Here is a 27,174-nt window from a genome sequence, read left to right as displayed (position 1 = left end):
GTGAGCTTCCAAGACCTCTGTAATCCGCTCCTTAACAGTGCTTGAGGCCAGCAGCTCAAGGCTACATTAGCCACTATTAGCATTAAACACCTGAATCCCCAACCAAACTGTTGGCAGTTGAATTGTGGGTAATGTAGACGGCAAGTTTTGACAGGGGAAAAAAAAAATGCATAAAATTAAATGTATGTTTGTGATCAATTCTGAAAAGACAGTTATTCATTTTTGTAAGTGATGTATTCATGGTAATTTATATTTCTAAAATTACTTTTCGTATCCACTTTCGTAAATATTATTTTTAAGAAAAGGGTGATGATAATGTTTGTACACATGGTATATTTGGTGATTCATCACACACACATCACTGCTCCATGGAATGTATAAATAAGGAAACTGGATAATAGCCTCAGACATCACCCTAAAGACAAGATAGCTGAGAGCATTTGGTGAATAAAGCATGGTTTACTGGAGGAGAGTTGTTCAACGCGTTTTAATTTTGCACTGAAGCTCACACTGGCCTGCGCTTCGCTGTGTGCGTGTTCAAACATCATAAGGATATTATTTCCTCCCAATTGTCCTTCGAACTGAGTCATAATGACGAGGACACAATGGATACAGTATCTCAAATGCCTCACCTTCCAACTTGGCAACATTAGGCTCTTTGAGAGTTTTGGCAGCAGAAGCCCCTGGCTCTCTTTTTGCCCTTTTTGAGTCACGGCCTCCATGTTCATCACCAAGGTCAATCACCAGCTCTCTTTCAGAATCAGAGTCTTGCTCAGCCGCTGATGTGGCAGTAGCTGCTCTGCCCTCCTCGGGGGCTTTGGGTTTGTTGTCAACGAGAGGCTGAGACTGGGGCATTCTGGGCTTGTCCTGGAGGTCCCTATCTGGGCCAATGCTACCCTGCTTGTCTTTGAGCAGGGGTTCAGGGTTGGCTTTATCAGCTGTCCCTGCAACTCCCTCCTTATTCTCTTCCTCCGCACTTGCTTTGGGCCTTTTTCTCTCTGCTTTTTCCTTGTCGTCCTGGGCGGAGCTCTTTGGCTTGTGTTCCTCGTCGCTGAGATACTCGCTGTCACTTGAGTCAGATTTCTCAGAGTCCTCAGAGTCGCTGTGATCCACTTTATACACATCTTCAGAGATCTCATCTATTCCTGTATGGAGAAACATACATTCTTGATCACATGTTTTTTATCAGTTAAAACTCTTTTTGTCAAACAGAACGGCATAAATAAATAAAGAATGTTTGGACTACAAGAAAACACACAAAATAAAATATTCTTGGAACTATTGGAAGATGTTTTTGAACAGTACAAGAAAATAGTTTTGTGCCAAAAATAGCACAAGGTGAATGGGTACTGTATGTACCAAGCTGTGCTTTGCAGCTCTCAATAGTCTTGTCCAGACTCCTGATGGGTCTCTTTGTGGTGGGGAGGGGAGCCGACGCTCCTTGTTGTTGCTGATGTTGCTGCTGTTGTTGTTGCACGGTCTCACTCAGCTCCTTCAGATCCATCTCAGCTTTCACCCGATCTGAAATAAACAGGTCAATGTTCGATTTCAGTACTCTTTAACATGATAAGGATGATAAAATGTTGATTAACGTTTCTGACAACATCATTACAGTATATTTGCTGTATATCTGTTGGTACTGACCCAGGTTGAGATTGAGGATGCCACCAGTGCCTGCAGTCCTCTCCTGCTTGGGCACCAGACTAGGGCTAAAGGGTTTCGGGCTGCCTGCCATACTACCTGCGGGACCCATCTTCCCAGAGACAGGAGATGCTGCAATTACAAATGTAAAATGGTTGGTGTTACTCCACTCATGGCGACTTTAAAACGGCAATAACCGATTTGTTTGGCCATTTTGGGGCAGCAGAAACAAGTTGTGAACACAACATTGACATCATAACCTTTTAAGTTGATAAGCGGAACTTGTTAGCAAACAGTTTCCCATTTACAAATCCAGCAGTTATAGGGCAACATTATCATTCATTCATTTGGATTAATGCTTTTGTCCATGTAAGTCCAATATTCCCTTTTCTTTTAACTCTGGTTTGGACTCCAACTCCTGAACAGGCCGGACAGCTGAACAATGAGCTGAAACTCGCTATAAAGCTCCGTAAAGCCGGGGGACAGCTGCAGATTCAGGGGATTATTCTCTGTTGGTTCATCTCTACGAGCGACCCCTTTCACAAATGTTTTCGTCATTTGATACATTGCTATTACAAATATATCGTTTATAGCCAACATTTACTTACCAGTACAGTCCATCGATTCCTCTCCAGTGCTGTAGTGGAAGGCAGGATTCCTGCCGGCCTTTTCCATATCCTGCTCCCCATCGGACCCTGTGTGAACTGAGGAGTTAGTGCTCATCGGTGACCGAGGCATGTCTGTCATTGAGACCCTCCGACTCATGCCGCTGGGTGTGGAACTCTTGCTGAGGACCATCTTAGGAGATGCGGTTATATCAAAGTTGAAGCGAAGTTTATCCGTTTTCTCTGTTTTCACGGTCCCAGCACTGGGGTTGGATGGGTCCAGTAGCATCTGTAGCTGGTTGTTGGGTGTGTAGGGAGTGCGGAAGGGTGCATAGTTGAAGACCCCAAATTTCTTGCGAACGTTTTCCACATAGACTTCCATCTCTTGCATGGCACTGTTGAAAATGCTCTTTGTCTTCTTAACAGAGAAAGGGATCTCTTTGGACATGAGGTAGCAGTTGTTAATGGGTACCCAGGCCCTACACAAAGCACCAAAAAACATTCACTGAGTTAGAATAACCATGATACTAATCCTGGTTTATTTTTGGTCCAACAACCCTAATACGTAGAGCCAATTTGCTCTATATGCTCAAAAGCTTCTCTCACCTGTCATGTTGCCCAAAGAAGCGTGCGTCTACTTGCCCGTCCTTTTCCCGAAGTGCTTTTGCTGGCCAGAAGGGAAAGCCCTTTAGCTTAGCCCAGACCAGGGGGTGTGGTTGACTCTAAAGGACAAAGCAAAATAATTCAATGCCTTACAGATCTAAAATTAAACCAAAATGTATAAATATAGTATTTAAGATTGTGTAAGGACCTACACATGGCTCACAAAACCAGTTGTCCCTTTTTTGGCATGAAGACAGATAGCACTCTGGACACACCTCAATCTCGTTCATCTAATAATACATATTAGATGACAAAGATGTTATTAATTTTTAAATCCGATGCATTTGCAGAATCTTTGCTATTATTAAGTTAGTAAAGCTTCTTTACCTCATGTTCACAAATCTTGACGATGACTTTTGCAGTTGCTGTTAATTTGTGATTACCTGAAATAAAGTCACAGTCTAATTTATAGTTTGAAATGAGCAGAGTAGAGGGATTACTGATTTATGTCAAAGTGACCTACCTCCATTATAGATGATGCAGTTGTGTAAGATCCATTTCATGTCAGCAAGAAAGGCTTCAGTGCAGCCATACATTTTCTTTTTGATAGTCTATTAAAAAGTGAAAATAACTAAATCAAAGACAAGATACTTCAATGAAAATAATGAATTCTAAAAATAAAAAAAATGTGCCACAAATCTTGCTCCAAAGTATGGTTTTATACTTTGTTTTGGGTATTGTATCTGTATTTTTACTTGTGAACTGTAGTGTACTACTACACTTTTTGTTCGCAGTGGTATCTTGTGACAACATTTGTTCTATTATGTTACTACTTAATGTGTCCTCAAAGTAAAGACGCTCACTCTGTTGTCCCTTTCATTCATTTAGCATTTTTTCAAGATTGTTTTTCAATTTTTACTGTGTGCATTCTATTTGTACCATTTTGATGTGCAAATTAAAATAAAATAAAAAAAATAATAATATTACCTTCTCTAAAGTACACAGGTCCATGGGGTGGAATATATACTCTGCATAATCCGGGTGCTGTTCCAGAGACACAGGTTTCTGGAAAGGCTCAGTCTGCTCATTTGAGACAAATGTTAAAAGAAAAAAAAAAAAAAACATATGCATTAGCCAAAATTTGGATTTCTCATGTCCTGTATATATTTCCTGGAGTTTTGTGTTTGAATATAGGTCAAGATAAGTCAAGTCAATTTTATTTACAAGCACAAGATAAAAAAAAAAATTTGCCTCAAGGGGATTTATACAAAACATTTTCTTACACAGAAAAATTATAAGACGCCTATTAAACCAGCATAAAATTAATCTTTACAAGTCTTACCCCAGGCTGTTTAATCTTTTGGAGTGCAAATTTGAGCAAGTAGGAGAGTTGGTCTATTGTCAGCATTGTCATTGCCTTGCTCTGGGTTTCAATGCATTCAGCAACTGTTATTTTCTGTAACAATAAAAAGTTTAATGATTAAATGCATTAGTGAACACATCATGAAAATAAACATCAAGCAAAAGGACATTGATACTAATATAAACTTACATACATAAAGCTGCCTTGCCTTACATCTCAACTTTTGTAAAGTTTACATTACTTGATTTGTTTTTTTTTTTTATTTAGCTTGTACATATATTAAAAATTGTGCTGATGAAAAGAAGTACGAATTAAATGTCCCTTTAATGTTAAAAAGCAGATTAAAACTTCAATCCTCTAACATCTCTCAAACTTGCAGTGTGAGCATTTAGCTTGCTGGAGTGTCACACCATGTGCCAAGAGGTGTGTACGTTTTTGGATCAACTGTAGACAAAAGCACGTAATTTCACCAATTAGTTCCTTTTTTTTTTTTTTTTTTTTTTTTTTTAAAGCTGCTCATGGCACATAGTCTGACACCCCTTTTGTCAACTAAGCAAGCAAGATTGTGCCTTGCCACAATCATTTGTTTACAGCTACACACATACACGTCTTCTGCGAGATACCTCACACTCTGGACAGAACCAGTCGCCCTCGGGCTCAGCTGGTAGTTTGAGGCACTTGGCGTGGTACACCCTGGGGCAGAGCTCACAGCAGAGCACCTGGCCCTCGCGGTGGCACAGCCAGCAGTAGAAGTCATTCCTGCCGTCCTGCGGTACAACATCAACAGGGTCTGTGGTGAGTGCTGGCTGCTTCATATAGTAAAAGGGACCATGTCTTAGCTCTGACTGAAATGCAGGCAAGAGAAACAAGGGGGCAGGTTTCAAAAACACGCAGGAACATAAAAAGGTGCAGTGCAACAAAAACAAGACATGTGGTGGGGTAAGCAATGGAAGCAGCATAGAGGGTAGTAAAATTGCTAAACCTAACACAACACTTTTTAAAGCAATTAGGAAACTATCTGAACATCTGTTTGACTGTTTCAACTGTGAGTCAAACTAGACAAACCCAACAGGTTTAACAGCTGTTTTTTTAACAGTACATTTAGATAGCTCATCTTTCATCTGAGAGTAAACACACAATGCAAAATACAATTCTCTTGTACAAACCCCAATTCCAATGAAATTGGGACGTTGTGTAAAATTTAAATAAAACAGAATACAATGATTAGCAAATCCTTTTCAACATATATTCAGTTAAATACACTACAAAGACAATATATTTAATGTTCAAACTGATAAACTTTGTTTTATTGCAAATATTCACTCATTTTGAATTTGATGCCTGCAACACGTTCCAAAAAAAGCTGGGACAGGAGCAACAAAAGACAAAAAACACCTGTTTGGAACATTTCACAGGTGAACAGGTTAACTGGAAACAGGGGAGTGTCGTGATTGGGTATAAAAGGATCATCCCTATAATAGACTATAAGTTGGAAAAGATTTGCAAATCATTGTATTCCGTTTTTATTTACGTTTTACACCACGTCCCAACTTCATTGGAATTGGGGTTTGTAAATACCCAACTGGTACTCATGATGATACATTCAATGGATGAATAGAAGTTGATGCAGCTGCTTTTAAAGCTCAAGATGATGTTTCACAGTTAAAATTATCTTAAGTTTAAGTCTGAAGCTTACACCAAATCAGTGTTGGTATTAATTCATCACGAGTAGTGGTAAAATTAAATTGCAGCTTATTTGCCAATGAAAGCATATATAACTCCGGTAAAAATATTAAACAAAAGCACTAGAATTTTCTTTTAATGTCATGCAAGTTCAACAGAGGACTAAAGGGCAAAAGGGAATCACTCATTCACATTCATTTGGCAAGCAGATACTGAAAACATATGCATCAGTCATACATCATCAAAATGCAGAACACTTAAATTCAGCAAAATGACAGGACATTAATGTCAGAGGTGTATGCATGTAAAATGTCTAAAAAATATATATATATATATATATATATTTTAAAAACCACTGTGAGCAGACCACAGCAGGTAACATCCATACATGTTTGTCCATCTTTAAAAAGGTGCTCTAAAGCAATGTCACGCGTTTAGGCTACAGCATTTTTTGTCACATACAGCAAACATCTCCTCACTATCCACTAGCTGCCTGTCCCCTGAACACACTGTTAAAAAAATTAAAATAAAAACGCGGCCTCTGTAGACAGCCCAGGCTCCACAAACGGCAACAAAAACAAACTGCGCCAACCCGCACCACAAAACAAACGGTGTTCCAGCCGATAACCGACAAGAAGGAGTTGGTTGAGTCATCACCGCAGCAGCGTTAGCACGTAGGCTCCACAATGCGCGTTCATGACTGTTTCAGGAAGCACGGAAGGGAGGGGACGGGATGAAGAGGAGGGAGGGGCGAGCTAGCCTAAGTTTTGCTTGACAATACTTCGAATGTCAACAAGAAGTAACGTCACCAAACATTGCTTAGAGCACCTTTAAGCTGACAGTATACTACAGTCAAAATCAAAGGTGGCCTACTCCTGCAGGCAATGTGGAACGTTTTCACCAAAAAAGGAAGTCCCTCATTGAGCATTGATCTCTGCAGTGTGTGTTGGCCTCCAGCCAGAGTTTGCTAAAAAAAATTCTCTTAGTCTTGTTCACCTGGTATTATCTTCTTCCAGGTAGCCTAGGTTAGAAATAAATACTAAAAGGTGACAGTACACCGCCATCAGAACTGCTTGTCAGACAGCTCTGTCAACAATTTCTGAAACATTCACACCCACTTCACACCATAAGCGCGCCCTTAGCCTTTTGTTTAAAAATGTAATGTAATTGTTTTTTCCCTTTCAACGTGATAAAGTGCTTTGGAACATTGGTAGAAGACAAAACAGTCCAAACTCCTGCGGTCTTTGTTTTGGATTATTTTTGGCGCCATCTCCTTCGCTAACTCCACTTTCTGGTGTGGAAGGTCGAAACAAGTACCTTCACAGCCTTAGCGAGCACGTCAGATCTGGAAATGAGTATACTGGAGCACTTACCTGGTCTTTGTGACAGTTGACGGTCCCAGGCTTCTTCTTTTTCTTGAGAGGGCTCGGGGAGGTGTCCGAGGGAGAGTGTCCATTGGAAGAATGGGTGGGACTGGACACCTTTCTCTTCTGTGGTGCCACTGGTCGTTCCACTGACCCTGGTGGATCAGGGACTGGAAGTGGAAACACAATCAGGTCATCACACAATGGGAGATATGCTTGTATTGTTCACCGCACTCAACACATTACACAAGCTTAAGAAGATTAAAACATGGGTACCATGACCGTAGTTTAGCTATTCCTAGAATAAATCAAGAGGATGGAAATAATCAACCATAATATATGATTAACATCATCCCACATTCTTAAGAGCTTTGAGAAACCAAGGAAGTGCAAATTTAAAGCAACATTGCATCATTTTGATGCTACACTGAATTGTAACAGGGAGAATGGTGCCTCCTTCATTCTTACTCCGCGCCCTGAACGCCTGTTCTCGCACTATGTAACTTTGGTGAGCGGGTCGGATCTCCACGGAAAGGTATATAATGCTTTAAGGCACTACCACGGATTTTGGTGAAATTTCATCATATTTTATGGAGGAAATGTTTTCTGGTTTTCTCTCTGATGTCCTCCGGCTGCTCTGCCATGACTCTTTGCGATTAAGGGGGTTTCCTGATGGACAGAAAGCGTTACTTGTTGCTAAAGTAAAGCTAACCGCTGACTGCTGCTAACTGTAGCTAGTTAGCTCAGTTAGCCATGCTGCTAGGACTGGGAGCACCGGGGGGAGTGTTGATGTTTACACTGCTAGCACAGGAGCTTTGGACCGCTGGTAGGAGGAGGTTTTCTGGCCCAGGGAGGAGGGGTGGAGACCAGTGCTGGTGTCGTGCCATAACCACAACCAGAGCCAGGCCAGCGTGCAACGGAATCCGCAGCCTCTACGGACATCATGGCAGAGGCGAAGAAACCGAAAAGGACATTGACAGAGGAGGCTAAGAAGAGTAAAGGAGAGCGGGACCAAGCAAGAGGCCACTAGACAAGAGTAGATCTCAGATTGGCTTTTAGTCATCGACGAGAGCTTTAAGAAATAAAAATGCTGCAAGACAGATGCCGAGCTGGCCATCTTTCTGTTGGACTAGTAAGTAATATTAGCTGGCTTGCTATGTCTTGGGTCATGTTGCACATGCTTGAGGTTTGACATAAATTCAATGGTCAGATGCAGTGCTGAGCTTTTAGAATGTTGTCATCATGATAACATTAACATCTAGTACTGACAGCAATCACACAGATCTAAAAAGAAATTATTGAAGATGCCACTTATACATATTAGATTCCCACTTTACAGAAACAAATAGCTTGAGGGCTCCCTCTGAACTAACAAGACCCTACTTGACAAATTCTAAACAGGCAGGCAGCCAGGCATAATGGATTATCTTTGCAGTACTAAAACACCAACAAAATGCATTACCCTGCTCTTGAAACTTACAGTAAATAAGCTCTACCTTCTCTGAAACTAAGATGTCTGAGATCTTTAACTCTTAATGCGAGGTGCTCGGCCTTAGAGACTTACCTTTGGATCGTGCAGATGCATTCATCCCCTCTACCACATCAGACTCTGTCTTTATGTCCTCCTCAGCCAGACTGCAGAGCACCAAACAAGAGCACACAGAAAGAGAGGCAAATACAAAGTCAGAAAGGGTGTTCAAAAATCATATCAGCAGAACAGTAAACAAGTGGAACACCACCTACGGCACCTGGGTCCCTGAGGATCTGTCAATAGGGACTCTGCAGGTTTCCATTGTTGTTTTCATTTGATGTCAGCACATCGCTGACATTGTGCAACGAAGTTCAAATCCTTTCCACATTATCTGTGGCAAACAAGTCTGAATATGTTCTTAATGTTCCAAGAGGAAGAATGGGTACAATCACCATGGCAACACCCATCTCCACTAAGCACAAGTTGGTATTCACAGCAACATACAGGGCCATTTTATTAGCCTGCAACTCCGTCCTTCAGGAGACATTGCAGCTATAGATTCTAGTCTGACTAGGTCCTGATATTTGCTGTGCTTTGTTTATAACAAATGGTAAATAGACCTTTAGTAATGAGAAAGTCAGAGGGAGTTCATACTAGTGGAGGGACATATGTCTCATGATGATAACAATATACGTTTCTACTAGCTCCCAAGCCTCTTCAGTAACAACAAGGTGACCCTGAGGGATTTAGGCCCATTCTTGGAGACCGATAACAAGAGATCCATCTAACAAGCTTCAAACAAGGTCCATCTAAATATTTTGGGCCCAAATCTTCACCGCATGTATATTTAAAGCAGCTTTCTTGGCCAAACTTATGTTTATATCACTATCCATCGTCCGTAAATTTGGAAACTTTGGAAATATATTATATACATAATTGTGGAGTTACATAAGCATTTCTGTAAAATCAGCATTTTGTACTGCTGTGTTTACAAAAGTGATGTAAACAAGCCAATATTAATGTGATAAATCCATTAATTAAAACTAAGAATACAGTATCTCCAATATGCACATCTAGCACTGAAAAAAGCCCTCTGATCCTGCTTTCATCTAATTTCCTCTGAGAGAAAAAAAAAAAAAAGGACAAGCATAAAGGGGGTCTAGCGATAAATGAAAGCCTTTGAGTATTTGGTTCCTCCTTTGTCAGAGTAACAGAGGGCCCTGTTCCAAGGATGTAGCCTTTATTCACAAGCCCTGGGTAGAAAACCCTCCCGAGGACCCCTGACAGGTCACAGACTTGACCAGCTCATAGCTTTGGCTGCAGCTCTGGTTTCCAGCTAGGATGATGGGTTTACAGGTTATGACTCAAAGGTCAAACACATTTTGTGGGATAAGCTTTTTTCTTCTGAAAGTTAAGGAATGCTCTTCATGTCCCCTCCTCCACCCTTCAAAAGACATTCCACACAAAGTTGATCAAATGTCAGTTCACTAATAGGCATAGGGAGGTTAAAACACATATCCTAAAAGGCTTTAATGAATCAGATATGACAGGCCCAACTCAAAGAGATAAGATGCGATCACATCAACTGTTTAACCTATACTCGTTTGAACACCAAGTCAACCTTGGTGTTTGCTACACAACTTTGGTTTAAAAATGATTAAAATATCTTCTTTCTACCAGACAATACCATATACATGACCAAGCAAACACAATCATCAAGGCTATTCTAAATATATTCTGTTAGAATAAATAAATCATAACCTTTGTTGTTTGAAAAATGGCAAACATGGGTTGAGCAGAGTTTCTTTACAAATATGGCATATAGGTATCTTGTTTCAGCCTGCCAGCAGTCAGAGAGACACACACACACACACACACACACCACAACCCCTCCGGGGCCTTCCTGTTCCGGACTGAGTGAACAAACGAGGCCCACATGAAAATAAGACAACGTTAGCCAAGCCGCTCTGCTACGTGTACCACAACCCTGAAAAGAGAGAACATTCGCCATCACCAGGCAGAGCTGCTGAACAAAGTGCCACAGCCCTATATTATATACACACTTTATGGCAAGACAACCAGGAAGACCGGATGACCAATAGTAAAAACGTATGATCCAAAGGACATTCTCAGATCAGGAGCTATGATCCGTCACACAAGGAGAGTTTAGGCAAATAAATCCTCAGCAGATTCTGGGATATATTCCAGAGAGACGCGGGTTCAAGAAAACACTGACAGTATTCCCCTCTGCAAGTAGTACCTGATGGACAGGAAGGAAACAACACTGACTCAATGCCTTTAGATTCCACTCCTGTGAGAGACGAGAAGGGTTCTCTCGTCACAGAAAATGGAGGCCACAGCTTGCTCCCCTCCCCCCTTTCCCCCATCCCCCACTCCGAGGCTCAGACTCAGGCATTGGCACATCCATGCAGGAGGACCAGAGAGATCTGTGGAGATTATAGTCCCAACATTTTCAAAAACACAGCTAGGTCAAGACAAACCTTCACGGCCGATCACAAAGACAGAGGAGGAACACAAGAGAGGGAGACATGAGAAAACCCAGCAAAATGAGAAGCACTCATCTCTCTTTTTTATATTTTGCCTCCTTCCTGAATACTGCTGTCATAGAATAATTAGATTTCACTTTGAAGAAAGAGAGACCATCACTGTGAAGCCACAATGAGATCCTGGCTGAGCTATTCTCTATTCTTTAAAGAATGTGCAGTTCTTCTTAGACATCAAATAGACAAATATCTGAATAAATGGCCTCCCTTTATGGCAGTCCAGGAAAGTAATTCAATGCAAACTCCATTATTGTACTCCTTGCTCTGGAACTGCCACGGAAAACACTTGGGATTAATACCATTGACTACAAAACATCCTACTTACCCTGCTACTCAAAACCCCAGAGAGAATATTAGGTTTTGTAAAATATCAAGAGACATTCAGCTTTCACAAGACCAACCACATGCAGACAAATAAAATGCATACTATTAGCTTTTGTGTTTCCTGAAATCAACAAAAACATAAGAAAAGCTTAAGGTATAAGATCCTAGTTAACACTTCATAAAATAATGATTTAACTACATAAAAGATGCCTGGTTTAGCATGTCTCCTTTACAATGTTAAAACAATGGATCAACACCAAACTATACTTTAAGTATGCACAGAATATCCTGTATTAAAGAAAGATTTGACCTGGATTTTATATAAGGCTGTAAAGGGTGAATCAAAGATGGCTGTGGAATTTTCCAGAAGGCCCTTGCTCTCCCTGCTGCTCTCCCTCCGATTGTCAATCTTTAACCTCAACTGCAGCTGCAATTGGCTGGAGGGCCAACAGGGTGAAATATTATTGGTCGGCAGTGCTATGCCACAAGGATCACAGTGTGCAGGCTCCCCTCTTCCTCTTAAAAAGCACTTTTGCTGCAATGCAGAGATTTCCCCCTGCATTAGACGGGTTTTATTCCTTCAGTTTAGCTTGCCCTTCTTGATTATGACAGCATAAACCAGGGGGATTTGAAAAAGGTCTTTTGGGAGATTATATTTATGGCTGTGATGCATAACTCAGCGGCTCTGCTATTCAACCTCTGCCGTTCTGTTTAGTGGCTACATTGCCTCAGAAGGAGGCCCACACGATTTGTCCCAACCCCACGACATTGCACATTGCGGACATATCTAACTACCAATGTAATATTTAGATTACAGGCTCGAACAAGAACTGTGGAGTAACTCATTACTTTTCAGTGGTCAAACTTCTGGTTTTGGTGAGAGAGGGAATTACTCTGAGGAAACTGATAACGTTACAATTTTCTGGAAGTCGTGTAGATGAAACATGTCTTATGTCAGGCCACAAGAGAAAGAAAACATTCTTTGATTCCCCCACGCAACTGAGACTGCTAAAACGGTGACACAATGTACTGAAAAATATATAATGGCAACAAACAGTAAAGAGTTTCTTCATACACTAAATATCTTGATATTTTATGAACCTGCATTTTTATCTGTATCTTATGTATTAATGACATTTATGTTGTGTAAAAACAGAGTAACATAAGTGAAAAACAGAAAATATTGCAATGTATGCCAAGAACATGTACACACAAGGGCGTGTGTCATGTAAAAAACCTGTTATGTCTCATGTTGTTTCTCTGTCCCTGCTGTCTGATCTGTGAAGATACGCTAGAGTTCTCCTACCAAGAGCTCTCTATACACAAAATGGCCACTGTCTGTCTGAGGATCAGAGAGTGGAGGAAGCAGTTTCACAATAGTGCTATAGAGAGGACGAAGCCCGGGACCGTAAACTCACGGCCTATGGCTTTAAATAGAAGTAACCGGTGTACCATCATCTTGTTTCTAAAGATTTGTTGGAAGAATTGGAAGAGGATCGCCCTTCGACAAAATGTAGGCTCATCCTCTCATCAATATGGAGTGTAGAAACTCCATCCCCAGTACAGTTTTATTTAATATGTACCAAGTCATACAGTTTTCAGTTTCTGGACAAGTTATTTTATATGTACAATATTAAGACTGAAAACCAGTATTCAGTTATGCCCTGCACTCCGGGTCCTCCTAACAAGCACATCTGTTGCCCCCCACGTCTATTCCCCGGCCTGGCATGACACAAGAAAACAGCACAGAGGCAATCCACTTGCAAAGGGTACATAATACCCCCCCCCTCCTCCTCCTCCTCCTCCATTGCCCATCCCCCATTCTTTCTCTGCCAGGCTACAACACAAGAGTGCCACAACTTAAAAGGAGATGTGGGTGCCATTTTTAAATCTAAGTCTCTTTTACATTATAAAAAAGGAAAAGGATTTGCCATGGTCCACTCTGCCTCCTGTATGGCAGCCTGGTTGTCTGGGGCACCCATGTGACCCTGAGACACAGAGAGAGAGCAAGGGTGAGAGTCGTTACCCAACCCCCCACCCTCAGCACTGTGGAGCAGAGAGGCCTGGTGAGGCCTCCAACCCACCCCAGCTCCTCCTCCTGCACACTAAACTGATTTTTAAGGTGTGCACATTCATCATGAGAAACCAACAGTCACCACAACGACAAGAAGGAAGCCATGTTGTTATCAGAGAGTTGAGATAAAAAAGACAGAGCTTACCTCTGTGGATGCATGGCTGCCTGACACACTGTTATGTCAACACTTATAAAACATGGAGGACACTCTCAGCCCTCAGCCGGGGAAGGCTCCGCTCTTCAGGCAAGGCGATCAGGCCCCAGTGATGTTAGCCAGATCCTGACTGGTCGCTTTCCTCACAGGCAGGATACAAGGCCGCGTCTGATTGGCCGAAATGTTTCCTGAATAATTATCTTTGTTCAGTGCAGGCAGGGGCAGCACTGTGAGTGTCAGAGACAGGGGAAGAAAAATAAGCAGAGAGCTAGGCCTAAAACCACAAAATAACATGATTAATATGAGTCTTTTTGACATACAAACCCCATATAACAATGTTTTGAAGCTTCCAATGGTAGAACCTGGTGGTAGTTGTCTTATTTGAAGGCTTTGGAAGTAAAATGGCAGCATGTAGACTGTGAGGAGCAGGACACCATGGCTTCCATTTTTTTTTATGTGGAGAGGGCCTTTGTTTAAACTCCTCCCTCCCTCTTGGCTGTTTCCACAGAACTGAGAAGCTGTAGCTCCTCACCTATTTTGGCAATTCAGTCTGAAAAAAGAAAGAAAAGAAAATTAGGCTGCTAAAATGATTATGGTTTAGTTGTAAAGAAAAGGGAAACAGATGTAGAGCTTTGAGGAAGCCATGCCTTTTTATGCCACACGCTATTGTTTTTAGGTAAATAATGGCCCAGTTAGTCTCAAATGTAGATATGAATATATTAACAATCCCCATGTTGTAAAATGTAGTAAATATAATAAACTAAAATTAAATATATATATGTATGTATGTATGTATGTATGTATCTCCCCTCCAGTAGAAGGAATACTGAATTTTCAATTTTAACACTGGAGGAGGTGTGTAGAGGTTCCCCCTTCAATGTCTGTGCTGTAACAGTGATCATAAATAATTAAACACAGCTGGATAAAGCACAAGATGTTGTTGTCCTTTTGACATTCAACAGCAGGGAAATACTCAGTGATCAGAAAAATAAAAAAACAATGTACAAACCCTGCCATAAATATAATCTATAATGTTTTTCTTACAATGTTCCTATTTGACTGAATCCGTTGTTGACTCAACTTTTCGATCATTTGTATAGCTGTAATTCATGTCATACTGAATGGTCCCCCAAAATTGTAGATGGGGTGTCTAAATATTAGGAAGAAAATGTTTAATGTATATAACAAGCAAGCAACAATACAAGCAACTACAGTGTTCACTCATTCCACTACACATAGTTTGCAGTTTTTGTGATCACTAGATGAGAGTGCATACACTGGCAGGCCTTTCCATAGATGTAAAAGGGGGTTTCAAAATAGAAAGAGCCGTCAATATAAAGCAATCAAATAAAATCTTAGACAAACTACTGGTCACAATAATGACTATTGAGCACCCCGCCTCCTCTTTTGTCGCATAGAGTGGATCCAATTGGAATTTTATGAGTTTGTGACTGAGAGGGTAAAAGTTGAACGCCCAACGTGGGGCTCGAACCCACGACCCTGAGATTAAGAGTCTCATGCTCTACCGACTGAGCTAGCCGGGCGATATTTATACAGGTACGTGCTAATACGTCTTATTTCTGAACTGTTGTAGTACCGATATTATTCTTATTTAGGTGAAGTAAGTTATTCTATACTTTTAAACCGTCTCTGATTTTAAGTTGCGTCACGTTGTGCTGGTGTAAGGGAGGGCAGCTCTCAGAATCCCAGTTCTGTCTCATACTGTCCTCTAGCGGTGAAGAACTAAAAGTGTTTTATTTAAGTTGTGTCTTTGAACTAGGCTGAAAATGTCAAAAATGACTCCGTTACTATGGTAACGTCCAGTTTAACGGCCCAGTTAAAGCCACAACAGACTAACGTTAGCTAACACTTTACATAAACAACGACCCGCAAAAATTGGCTTTCGCTAGCGTATTTACATAAGTTTTTCAGATAACACTGCGGCTGATGGCAGTGAAAACATCACAGACGTTCAGTAAGTAGCTAGCTACGTTTAGTGTCACAGCAATGATGGGATCGTGTATTTTGAACACCGTGTGAACGTTAATTAACGTTACCTGACTGTTTGGTTTTCTCCGTAAATTGTCCGTAAATCACCATCAAGTAAGATGAGACGCATTGAAGCCACCATCATTTAACTTAGCTAATTGACGTGGTTGCATTTTAAACGGGGGCACTTTCAAGCACATTAAATCGCAACTTCCGGTCATTTTCTTTCCAAAATAAAATGTTAAACGACAGGTGAAGTGAAAAAATGCACCCACGAGAAATTAGTGTATTCGATCGTCTATCGCTATGTCCCCAGCTCATCCTGTCCTGCATACAAAATCCTACTTTAGTATAAAAATTGCAGAGTATTCTCAGCAAAATGTACACGTATCAAATACTTGTCATGCACATTGGATCCTTTTTAGTGTTATAGGTTATAATATATTGTAACGTCCCTCAATAAGCAGCCGGTGAGACGTATAGCCAGTTTACTGTCAGTTTTATTATTGACCCGAATACAGGCCACTGTGGGCCGTAGCCAACGCCAAAAAAACAAGAACAGTTAAGCTAACTCACGTTACTTGACCTTTTCCTAGCTCACACACTTAAATTCCTTTTTCTTCCTGCAGGACACAACAACAGCCACACACCCCTTAGCTCTCAGCCAACTACAGGTGTACGATCTCCTGCGGCTCACTCTCATAGGAAAATGACCTGTAGAAGGTTCACATCTGAACTCAAGTTTACTTCACTGACAGGCGGAAATCTCAGTGTTTAACTCAACATCTCTAATCTGTATCTGAACAGTGATACTCTTTAACATTTGACATTAACATTTAACATTAATCTGAAGGATTAACACAGTCCGTTACAATATTATTATGTATATATTACTGGATTATTCCGACTAATGTGTTAAATTAAATTGCATCTATGAATAAATAATAAAAACAAACAGGTCCATTGCGAACTCTTGTTTTGACAATGGAATTTAACAATTTAAAAAAGTGAAATGCATTATTCAATTGCACAAACTACCTCTTAATTATAAATATCCTAACAGACTTAAAATATCAATTTGTTTTTTCATCACTGACTTTGGGAGCTTTGAGTGATGTACAGTGAAAGTTTGTAAGTGATGAACAATCATATCCAATAAACAATCTTTATTTTTCTTTGCAATACAGAGATGTTCCTGCAGCAGTTTATATTTTGTGTTCACGCAGTAAAGCAAAAGAGAGAGCATTAGAATATTTATTTCCTGCTTTTGCATGGTTGGAAACCTGTTTGTCAGGCCCCATTATTTATCTACTAACAGGTTTTCAGTGTGTCAAATAGTTAGCTGTAATTTTATGAAGCACTACTTTATTCAGCAATATGTTCTTTGTGATCATGGAATAAAATAGATACATAAACAAAACTATAATGACAAAGGTCTTAAAACAAACTAAAACACGGTTTTAAAACTAGAATTAAAACTAGAAAGAATTGTGCAAAAAAAAAAAAATATGCATGAGCTGTCTCAGATGATACTGTACGTTAGAAGTGTCAATTCTCTAGTAAATTTGCATTTAGGTCAATCAAATTACTATAATCCTGGGGCTCTTGGGGGCCCTGGTATATATGCCTACTGTATATTCTAAAGTACAATACTATTTCCTATCAGACCTATCAATTCAGATGATATTGTGCTGAAATATTACATATTGTTACATATATCCATCCTTTTAGTAATCTAGGAAACAAGGGCAGTTAGCGTTTACGTGAAGTCCCTGAATGCACCACGGGCCTGGGTTCTCCTTCTACGTCAATGACACTGGGCGGTTCATGAATGGGTTTGTGAAGTGGGAGGGCCAGTTATCTGACTTTACCAGTCAGGGAAAAAGTAGGTGTTGTGCTGTAGTGTTTGGTTTGGTGCGATGCAGCTTCATGACTGTTTTTAAACACACGAGCAGCGGTTCACTGTGCGTACGGACCGCAGCGGAGCGTTTGACAAGCATCCTCCATCAGTTGAGACGCGCAGGCTAACAGCAGCCGTATAGCGGCGGGGAAAGCTAGCTAGCTTCATCCCAGCTAGACTGCAGCCCAGAGCCAGAGAAGGGAGAGCCGCGTCGGTGAGCCATGGGGTTCCGCAAGAAGAACAAGAGCCCGCCGGTGCTGAGCCACGAGTTTGTGATCCAGAATCACGCCGACATGGTTTCGTGTTTGGCCATGATAATCCTCCTCGGCCTGATGTTCGAGGTACTGTGTGATTGGACAGGAACTGTGGTTAGCCGAGTGATGTTAGCTGCTGCTAACTATCGTTAGCTGACATGACAGCAGCAGTCCAGGGGCAGGGCGCTAGCGTGTCTCTCTCCTTCCCTTCTCATGTGTCTCACTCAGTGCCAAAGAAGATAGCGAGGAGGCCCACTGGCACAGCATACAGGTCATTTTACCAGTCGGCTAATCCATTGCCTCAATAGGAAATCAATACATGTGCCTTTGGCAACAAGATAGTCAGGCTAAATGTCTGCCTGCATGCTGCACATTTGATTACCAGCCCTTTGGTTGGACAGAGCAACTATAGCTGACTTTAAATGAAACAATATACTGACCTGTCCCCACCCAAACCCAGCCACCAGACTGAAAATATTGTAAAAATTGATTGATTTTGTCTCAATTAACCTTTACCTGTGTGGATAAAGATGGGTTATAAGCTAAGTACATAATTAACAATGCCTAGAGGGAAGTGAAGCCCATGATACACTCTCATTCGGATACAATGAGAATCATTGTAGCAACTTAACATATACCTACTTTTTGCTAGAGACCCCTGGGAGCCCCTTGAGGTCCCCAGACCCCAGTTATGGGACTCTGTGAATTTAGAATCTTGAAGTGACACTGCAGTCCTCACTAATTACATATGCTCATTAAATGATGAATATGTGCACCTGTCAAAAAATGGTATCACGACCAAAAGTAAGATTCACACATTAACATGGGCTAATCCAAGACGATTTTACACCCGTTTATTACAGTATTGGTTTATTAACAGTAAGGCTTTGCTTCTTTTATACAAAATACATTCATGGTCCATGACAAACTCCTTTCCCTGACTCAGAATCACTCCATTGATCCTGTTTCTTTCTTTGTGTTCCAGGTCACAGCCAAGTTTGCCATCATGTTCATCACAGTCCAGTACAACGTAACACAAGTTCTTGGTGAGCTGAAGTTTATGTGTACAGTAATCATTCCAGTATTTTTAAGATAAATCAAGTAAACAACTGCATCTGATTTCTAAAGCTCAGCACTTCATTGGTTGCTTATTCTGCCTCTTTAGCCGTTGTTCAGGCGTTAAGGTTTTAACTTTGTTTTTCTCTTTTGTTGCAGATGAGAAGAGTGATCCAGTAAACCTTTACCAGTATGGCCCTAAAGATGTGGCCACTGTGTTTTTCTACCTTCTTATTGCGGTCATCCTTCATGCCTTGATACAAGAATATATTCTCGATGTGAGTACATCTATATCCAAACTCAGCACCCCTAACTATTGGCTCACATTGTTTGTTGTTTGCACACAGCAGCGTATTATTTTGATCCTTTACTTAAGTGTATAAACACGGCATGAGAGAAACCGAATCTCTCCGCCTCTATTGTGTCCGTCTAGTTTGTCATTTCTAAAGCATCAAATAACGCCTCGTGTGTTTGCTCTGTTCTGGTCCATGACTAAGATTTGGATAGCTGTTTGACGGTAATCAGGTCCAATCTTTCCAGCTGCATGTGCACTAAAGCATAATAACTCAAAAGATGTTCATGGTTTTTCCTGACATTTTTTGTCTTTCAGTTCCCGGTGGGATATCATTAATAGAAAAAAATATTTTTAGATATTTTTATTCCAAAAATAAAAACCTTATGCATGGACCACATTCAAGGATTTAAATAAAAAAGGACAGATATCCGTCTCTTAAAGGATGGAATCACGCTTTATCACGTCTGTCTTAAAACAGTAGTGTGAACATCAAGGTTGTAACAACAGATTGTAATAGGCCTATGTCACACTTCCTGCTTCCGGAACGCGGAGTAGGGAATTGAATCTTTATCGAAAATTATCAGCCATAATGTCTAAACCATCTGAGGTAGACTGACCACGACCTACGTGGTTGTGCAACGAAAGTTTTCTGCTCCTGTAGAAGCTAGAAGTCTGTATGAAATCAACCTTGTTTTAAGAAAAACATGTTTTATTCGCAATCATATGGAGAAAACCTACACTACCCACAATCATAAGCGTAACAGCAACATCTCTGATTGGCCCAACTCGCTGTTACCATAGAAACGTTTACCGTACCCGCGAAACCGTGAACGGCTAGAGCGAGATTCTACCATTGAAGTCTACGATAGTTTATGTACAGTGTCTTGTACCTTTTTGTCTTTTTTGTCGTTTTCAAAATGTTTTTTACTTAGAGTGTTCATTTACATCCGAACCACATCGTCATAGGTGACTTCAGGCAGGTTGCAGAGAGACTTGGTCCAGCAGTATCTATCGGGCTCCGCCATTGTAAAAAGCTAACCGGAAGAGCCGTATCCCCACTCCGAGACGTTCTTCCGGTCTTCAATTGTTGCGTGACATAGGCCTGTATTCCTCATGTTCATACTGGCCATTCCGACTACATTTACGGTTTATGATGGGGGACAAAATCCTCGTTCTGTGTACAAAATACGTAAATTTTGGATTTAGTGTCTTGCGCTAGGGCACTTTGACATGTGGAGTAGAGGATCAAAACACTAACCCTGCAATAACAGACGACCCACGCTACTTCCTGAGACGCCCGGACTGAAGACAGACTTAAAAAACGTGAAGCTATCCATTTAAAAATTGAAACATTTGTGCAAGTTGAAAACTTGCACAGCTACTTGATTGATGACTACAGTTAATGTTAGAGCAGAGACAGTTATAACTCAGTAACAGGCAGTGTTCTATAATTAACCTAATCAATCAAGTAGTGACAACTAATCTGCAAATATCTGTGTAATTGAAAAAAGTGACGCATACTTAAATGACAATAAAAAAAGAAGGAACTAAATGTCCCCCACACCAATATGTGATATAAATGTGTTTAACCTTGGGTAATATTTTGTTTAATATCAGAAAATGAACAGGAGGTTGCACCTGTCAAAAACCAAACACAGCAAGTTCAACGAGTCTGGACAGCTCGCGGCGTTCTACCTGTTCTCCTTCATCTGGGGCTGCAGCATCCTAACAGCGGTAAGAGAGTCAGGAGTCCCAGAGACACACTGTCCCAGCCTGCATTAAGCTTTATCTTACGCCGTGTCTCTTTTTCTCTCACAGGAGGACTTTGCAACAAATCCTACTTTTTTATGGGAGGGTTACCCACACACTCACATGGTGTAAGTAAAGACTCCTACACATCAGAAGCTCATATTTTACAAATCGTAAACACAAAATTCCAATTTCAAATGAGTTCCACTAGTATTTTGATTCAGAAGTATGTTGCGCTTATAATAATAGTTTCAGCCCTTCTTTTAAAATACATGATGCACTTGTAATGTTTCACTTCTTTGGACTTGTTTGGATTCATCTTATTATCTTCTATCACTGTTTAATATCACAGTCCAAGCTAATGTCATATATTAATAAGAGATCATGTTTTGTATTCTAGATCAGGATATGATTCCTTTCAGTTTTCATACTGATTCATGACTTGTACTTGCATGTCAGAAGTTACACAACAGTGCACCATGCACAACATGACCTATTGTATATTGTTATGATATAACTTCTGCCAAAATAACACCCAGGCTCTCACCTCTGCCAACCTGTCTATCTAGTTTCCAGGTCAAGTTCTTTTACATTTGCCAAATTGCCTATTGGCTCCATGCACTTCCTGAGCTGTACTTTCAAAAAGTTCGGAAGGTAAGGGTCATTAAAAAAAAATAAATGTCATACTTGAAAGCAAGTTACTGTGGTCTTGTGTTGCAGGTGTGAGATGGCACATCGGCTCAAGTGAAAGAAAAAGGCGTCAACTTGAATTTGGGTTTTACAGCCACATTAACCATATCATTTCTTAACAAATGAAGTGCTAAAGATCTTGAGTCCTTTGGTCCCGCCTTCCAATGTATCAACAGTAACACATCAGAATACGATACATTTTTTTTTTTTTTTACTAATTGTCGTCGGCGTTTTTGTGCATTAGCCTCTGCAGTCTGTAACCCATGATGAGTGCAGTGGTGTTTACTGTATACCTCAGCCGGTTAATGTCCCCCATAAACACTGCTAATCCCTGCTGGCGTTTTCATGTGCCTCCTTGAGGAATCCGCTGAGGACTGTGCAGATGTGGAATATAGAGCATGTCGGGGCTGGGAACAATCGCACCTCTGTTGCACTACTTAAATACAAGCAAGGATGACATGTTTTTTTCTTGGTGGTATCATAGTGTCGACACTAAAAGGTGGTTAATGAGTCCAGGCTGCATTTTAAGGGATTCAAACTTTAAAGAAAACCATTGCTCCTCAAGAATGTGTCACTATACAGTAAATAAAGCGACTAAAATCCACAGCATACGTCGATAGTTCATGTCCAAAGTTAAAAATGCTACATGAAAAAAAAATGTTGTCGTCTTTTGCAGCGAACTACTGTTTGTGGTAGTTGATGCTGCTGCTGTTACTTACACAAACTCTCCCCGTTTGTTTTATTTCCACAGGAGGACATCCCCCGCCAGCTCTATTACATTTGCCTTTACGTTGTCCACATCGCTGGTGCCTATGTCTTAAAGTGAGTGAAATATTTCATTTTTCTGAGCGTATGCTCTTGAGGGTGAAATAAAGACTCATAATGGACACCTTGTCAGGCATTAACCTATTCTAGGTATATCTCTCACAAAGATCTCAATTATCCTGACAATGACTGCAAGTGTGTCAAACCAGTGCCTGATAAAATGGGTAAAGCGGTGTTACTTTTTGCTATTGCAGTAAAATGTATAAGGAAATAATTAGTGCATCATTATGAGTTAACAACTCATACACGCAGTATCTCTGTTAATTGAGTGTTGTTGTTTTTTCTTCAAGTAATAGACTGTGAGTAGTTGCTCAGTTATCAGCCTATTTGACTTTTGTTCATTGTCCTCACACAACCCCATAAGGATCATCTTTGAACTCAAAGCCAGGTTAGCTATAAGAAGAGTAGCTGATAGTGTTGTCTCCTCTCTTTCTTCATATGTGGAGTTGTCCTCAGTTAATTCTATGTTGCTGTCCCTCTCTCTGCATCTTGTCTGTTTAGCCTCCACCGACTGGGCCTGGTGTTGCTGGTCCCTCACTACCTGGTGGAGCTGCTGTTCCACGCTTCACGCCTCTTCTACTTCAGTGATGAGAACAAGCAGAAGGGGTATTGCTTTCATTCATCTTACAATTAACATTTTATGCCTTTCTGATTTGACCAACCTGATTTGATAAAAATACTTTTTTTTTTTTCCTTTTACAGTTTTACTCTGTGGGCTCTACTTTTTGTCATCGCCCGCCTCCTCACCCTCACACTCTCAGTTCTGACGTTTGGCTTCGGGCTGCCCCGTACAGAAAACCAGGGCTTTTCCTTAGCAGAAGGCAACTTCAATGTGCTCACCATAAGGCAAGTCCAGATGGCGATTGACAGGAAGAGCCCTTAATGTCTCGTTCCTAGCTAATTTACTACAAACATTAAATTTCAAAACAAAAGTTTGGTTTTCCTGTTCACAAGTTAAATCACTTTAAATTTGTAGTTTTTAAAATGCGTCTTCCCAACCCTTCAGGATGACTTGTCTGGCAGCTATCTGCCTGACACAGGCTTGGATGATGTGGAAGTTCATTAACTTCCAGTTGAAAAAGTGGAGGGAGCACAGCCGGAACCAGGCGTCAAAGAAGAAGGCCGTCAGCCCAAAGAGCAAGCCTCACAAAAGGGAGCCTACAAGGGGTGAGTGTTCAAGAACTCTGAGCTTCTGGTCATTCTACCAAATGTAGACATAATGTAAACCTGTGTTTCAGTTTATGTCTCATTTCAGATTTCTTCTGTAATATTTCTTATTGTTGAACATTTTATATCTGAAATGGCTTTAATCAGGAATGTTTCTAACCACTTGTCTTGTCAGGAGGTGCTGCCAATGGGGTTGTGAAGTCTGAGGATAAAACATCACCACGGGCAAGAAAAGCCAAAGCTTCATAGAGATGGAAGAACAGGTGAAATAATGTGACATAATGTCTTTACACAACTTCAAATTTTGTCTACTGCTCCCAAAAACAGATGTTTAAGCGCACTAAGAAACCTTACCTTACTGCCCCTTAGGGGTTGAAACTTCTTTTTGGAAAAAGTTCAGTGTTACAGTCAGCTAGAAATGTTTCTTATTAATTTGGGTTGTCTGCAGATTGGATGCTGGCATGACAGTGCTGGGTTTGATGCTTTAACAGGATAGATTTTAAAGTGTCCTTTTGTGTAAAACTACGATCACTCGCCGGGTTCTTTAAACTGAGTCACTCTTCACTAATTTGAAATTGAATCAGTTAACGTCACAGTAACTTGAAAAGTGAATTTTGACTTCAGGGCAACTTGTTCATGTACATATTAACTGTGTGGGTTGTCATTTTAAGTTTGGGCCTTATTCAGTTCACGAAACAAGCCACTGACCCAAAATAAAGCCTTTCTTGCTCTGTAAGACAGCTCTTGTGTATTCTGCTGTTGTCAGGAAAAGACCCTAAATGAATCGCTCCAGAGGAATATTTGTGCTATTTAGGTATTTGGCATGGCTGCAGCCAGAGAACTGAAGCTTGTACTTAACTCCTTGATCATTTACTGCCATTATTTGACAGCCTCTGCCTTTGAAATCCAACATGTTACAGGATTGAGGCACTTATGTTTGCTTTTATCACTAGCCTGATAATGAGCGTTGGCCTGTTACAGGGGCTCGTCCAGGTACGGTGACTTACCAAGAGGAAGCTGAACTGTAACCTGTGATGCTGTACTGTATGCATACAGTTAAACCTTTTATAATGGCATGATTGGAAACTTAAGCAAGAAACTGTGTTTGAGGCTGTGATTCAGTCTTGTATATGGTAATGTCAGTGCATGACGGTTTAAGGCTAAAGACTTTATGGCTAGTTCCTACCTGTGCTGTTGAGTTTGCATATCTCTCACACACAAGCATTCAGTGGCCTTTTTTCAAATGCTGCAAAATGTTTGAGTTATTTATTTTGCCATATACTACAGATAGTTATTTTATATGCTTTGACAAGCTGTAACCAGCAAACACAGCGGTACATGGCAACTGCATTTAGTTAATCCAAAACAATCCAATCTTTCTTCAAGTGTCCTTATAATGTCAGTGATTTGTACTGTATCACTCGTTCTGCTTGTGTTGCGTTCTGATTCCTTCTCTGTTTGCTTTTTTATTCTCGGGTATCAGGGGACAAGCTATCCACCACTTACACTAGTTACATCCCACGGTGCACTGGGAGGTGTGTTTTTAAAGGGATGTGTTTGTATGCCTGTACACTTACTCGTGTGTGTGCACTGTGCAGTAGTGTTTTACCTACTGTGTATGTGAATTAACTGGGCATGAATGATGATGATGGTGGTGATGACAACAATGTTTATTGCTTGTCTCGTAAAATAATTATTGCCTGTGTGCAGAGCATGAAATGTGACAATCTGTTCATTGACTCCTGCCCTGATTTTATTTTTATTTTTTTCACAATGCTATCCTTTCCTTCCTTTCACTTCGGTTGGGCCTGTCTCAGTTCCCAACATGCTTATGTATGTGGAACACTGAATTGTGGATTGGTGTATGTTCTATAGGTTATCGGTTACTAAATGCTTATGTGTTCAATGTCTCTGCCCCTCAGATGCCCTTTTCCTGTGTGAGAGAGACTCTGTGATTTCTGTTTGTCAAATGTGGCATGTTTTGTCCTTTCTGCTTCACCTTTTCAATGATCCTGACATTGCTATGGAGCACACGTATTGTACTGTTGGCCATATTCTTTCCTCTCCTGGACCTGGAGTACTGCTCTACTACTAAACCACTGTGCATGTGAAGCTCTGTGCAGAAAAGACTGTACTACCTGTCTGCATACAGTTGGAGTTTGGAGTCTTAGTCCAGAGCAGGGATGAGATGAAGATGCCATTCATTTTTGCTCCCTTTAGCACTCCTTATTGGGTTTTGGTCTTTAACGTCCTATGTCTGTGTATGGCCGTGTCATATGGAGAGGTATGGAGGAGCAGGGGACTTGTGTACCAGCCTGTTATTAAACTGTCTCAGATGTAAAAGAGAAAAAAAAAAACTGACTTAACCCTACACTGTACTTAAATATGTGTCAGATTTTTAAGCTATTTTTATAGAGGGGAAACTCACTGTTAAATTCACTGTTGTTCAGTACACACGTGTGAATATTTGTTTTGCATCCATATTGATATGAATTGTTTTTTATATAAGAATGAAGCTTGCTGACCTGTTAGCGTGGATATACATTGTGGTATGAGTGTAAACATTTATTTAGCCTAAGGGTTTATTTAACGTCATGGCCTTATTAGAGCAAAGTGAACTCTGTTGTATAACAGTGCTCAGTTAACACTATGCTGCAGGTGTATACACTGCAGCTATCACAACTACATGTTTTATGATAGTAAAGTACACCATCATACTGACACTAGTCATCCACACATCAGTTTAAATATAGTATCTGAGGAGCAAATGGTCAACTCAATGTCTTATTTGTTCCAGTCCTGCCGGTGTTTTCTCAGTATTTTTGATTATAGGCCCAAATGTGGAACGAACATTTTACAGAGTGAAACCATCTGTAGGCCTCTCTCGCTCATCAGATGTCACACTGTACAACAATCAGCAGACGTTTAGGCTCTGAAACATGAGCTACTCTGCAGTTCACAACCCCCTCTGCTTTGAGACACAATAGCCTGTATAATCCCACAGGAATGCACTTTTGTTTTGCAAAATATGCATTATGTCTGAGCACCATAACACTCACTTGAGCTGCATTGATTCTCAATGAATGACAAATTACAGTTGCTCAATTTCAAACTGTGTGCATTTTGTTATTGTTGAAAACTAAAAAAGGCTGCAATGATTTAACTGTATGAGCAACCTCTAGGTGGCAACAGTTATTAATGCATTTCAACAAAAAAAAGACCTGCTCACCAGAGATACGTTTATTGTATTCTATTAATTCATTCTGCATCGTCCTTAATTTGTTTTTATTTTTGCTGCTTGTTTATAGATGTTGCAATATATTTCCTTTTCAAATATGTTGTCTCTGAACTGCTCTGATGGTATATATTTATGCAAGTTTTCGTGAGTTCTGATCATTTTTCT

At 40.5% G+C, this 27,174-nt stretch overlaps 2 protein-coding genes and 1 non-coding gene across 10 annotated transcripts in view; 1 reads left to right on the top strand and 2 right to left on the bottom strand.

The window, feature by feature from the left end:
* The window catches only part of LOC114559259 (protein kinase C-binding protein 1-like), a 20,190-nt gene extending 4,178 nt beyond the window's left edge, over positions 1-16,012 (bottom strand). The window contains exons 1-16 of one of the 6 annotated variants that reach the window (XM_028583823.1): positions 15,904-16,012; positions 14,167-14,396; positions 13,838-14,073; positions 8,824-8,894; positions 7,269-7,429; positions 4,836-5,057; positions 4,192-4,305; positions 3,837-3,929; positions 3,373-3,460; positions 3,237-3,292; positions 3,062-3,139; positions 2,853-2,968; positions 2,250-2,725; positions 1,645-1,773; positions 1,360-1,521; positions 633-1,145 (exon numbers count right to left, since the gene is read on the bottom strand). In XM_028583823.1, coding sequence (XP_028439624.1) covers positions 633-1,145; positions 1,360-1,521; positions 1,645-1,773; positions 2,250-2,725; positions 2,853-2,968; positions 3,062-3,139; positions 3,237-3,292; positions 3,373-3,460; positions 3,837-3,929; positions 4,192-4,305; positions 4,836-5,057; positions 7,269-7,429; positions 8,824-8,894; positions 13,838-13,851 — 2,293 coding nt within the window. In that variant the 5' untranslated portion in view covers positions 13,852-14,073; positions 14,167-14,396; positions 15,904-16,012. Of the gene's footprint in view, positions 1-632; positions 1,146-1,359; positions 1,522-1,644; positions 1,774-2,249; positions 2,726-2,852; positions 2,969-3,061; positions 3,140-3,236; positions 3,293-3,372; positions 3,461-3,836; positions 3,930-4,191; positions 4,306-4,835; positions 5,058-7,268; positions 7,430-8,823; positions 8,895-9,007; positions 9,792-10,990; positions 11,083-11,928; positions 12,644-13,837; positions 14,074-14,166; positions 14,397-15,903 lie in introns of those variants that run through there. The other 5 variants (XM_028583822.1, XM_028583827.1, XM_028583825.1 and 2 more) reach the window with 5 other exon arrangements.
* trnak-cuu (transfer RNA lysine (anticodon CUU)) lies at positions 15,318-15,390 on the bottom strand. The gene has a single exon. It is a non-coding gene; the product is annotated as a tRNA-Lys (tRNA).
* zgc:113278 (Translocating chain-associated membrane protein 1-like 1-like) lies at positions 15,696-27,174 on the top strand. 3 transcript variants are annotated; one of them, XM_028583829.1, is made up of 12 exons: positions 17,658-18,076; positions 18,975-19,035; positions 19,205-19,323; positions 20,958-21,074; positions 21,159-21,217; positions 21,659-21,743; positions 22,531-22,601; positions 23,106-23,210; positions 23,307-23,450; positions 23,611-23,771; positions 23,947-24,034; positions 25,694-27,174. In XM_028583829.1, exons 1-11 carry the CDS (start codon positions 17,957-17,959, stop codon positions 24,018-24,020), a joined length of 1,116 nt encoding a protein of 371 aa, XP_028439630.1. In that variant the 5' UTR covers positions 17,658-17,956; the 3' UTR covers positions 24,021-24,034; positions 25,694-27,174. The 3 variants fall into 3 exon arrangements, with proteins under 3 accessions (XP_028439631.1, XP_028439630.1, XP_028439629.1); XM_028583830.1 differs by lacking the exon at positions 17,658-18,076 and adding an exon at positions 15,696-15,821 and having other exon boundaries at positions 23,947-27,174; XM_028583828.1 differs by having other exon boundaries at positions 23,947-27,174.

This window comes from Perca flavescens, chromosome 7, assembly GCF_004354835.1.
Source record: "Perca flavescens isolate YP-PL-M2 chromosome 7, PFLA_1.0, whole genome shotgun sequence".
NCBI lineage: Eukaryota > Metazoa > Chordata > Actinopteri > Perciformes > Percidae > Perca > Perca flavescens.
This window is presented reverse-complemented; position numbering and strand designations above follow the sequence as displayed.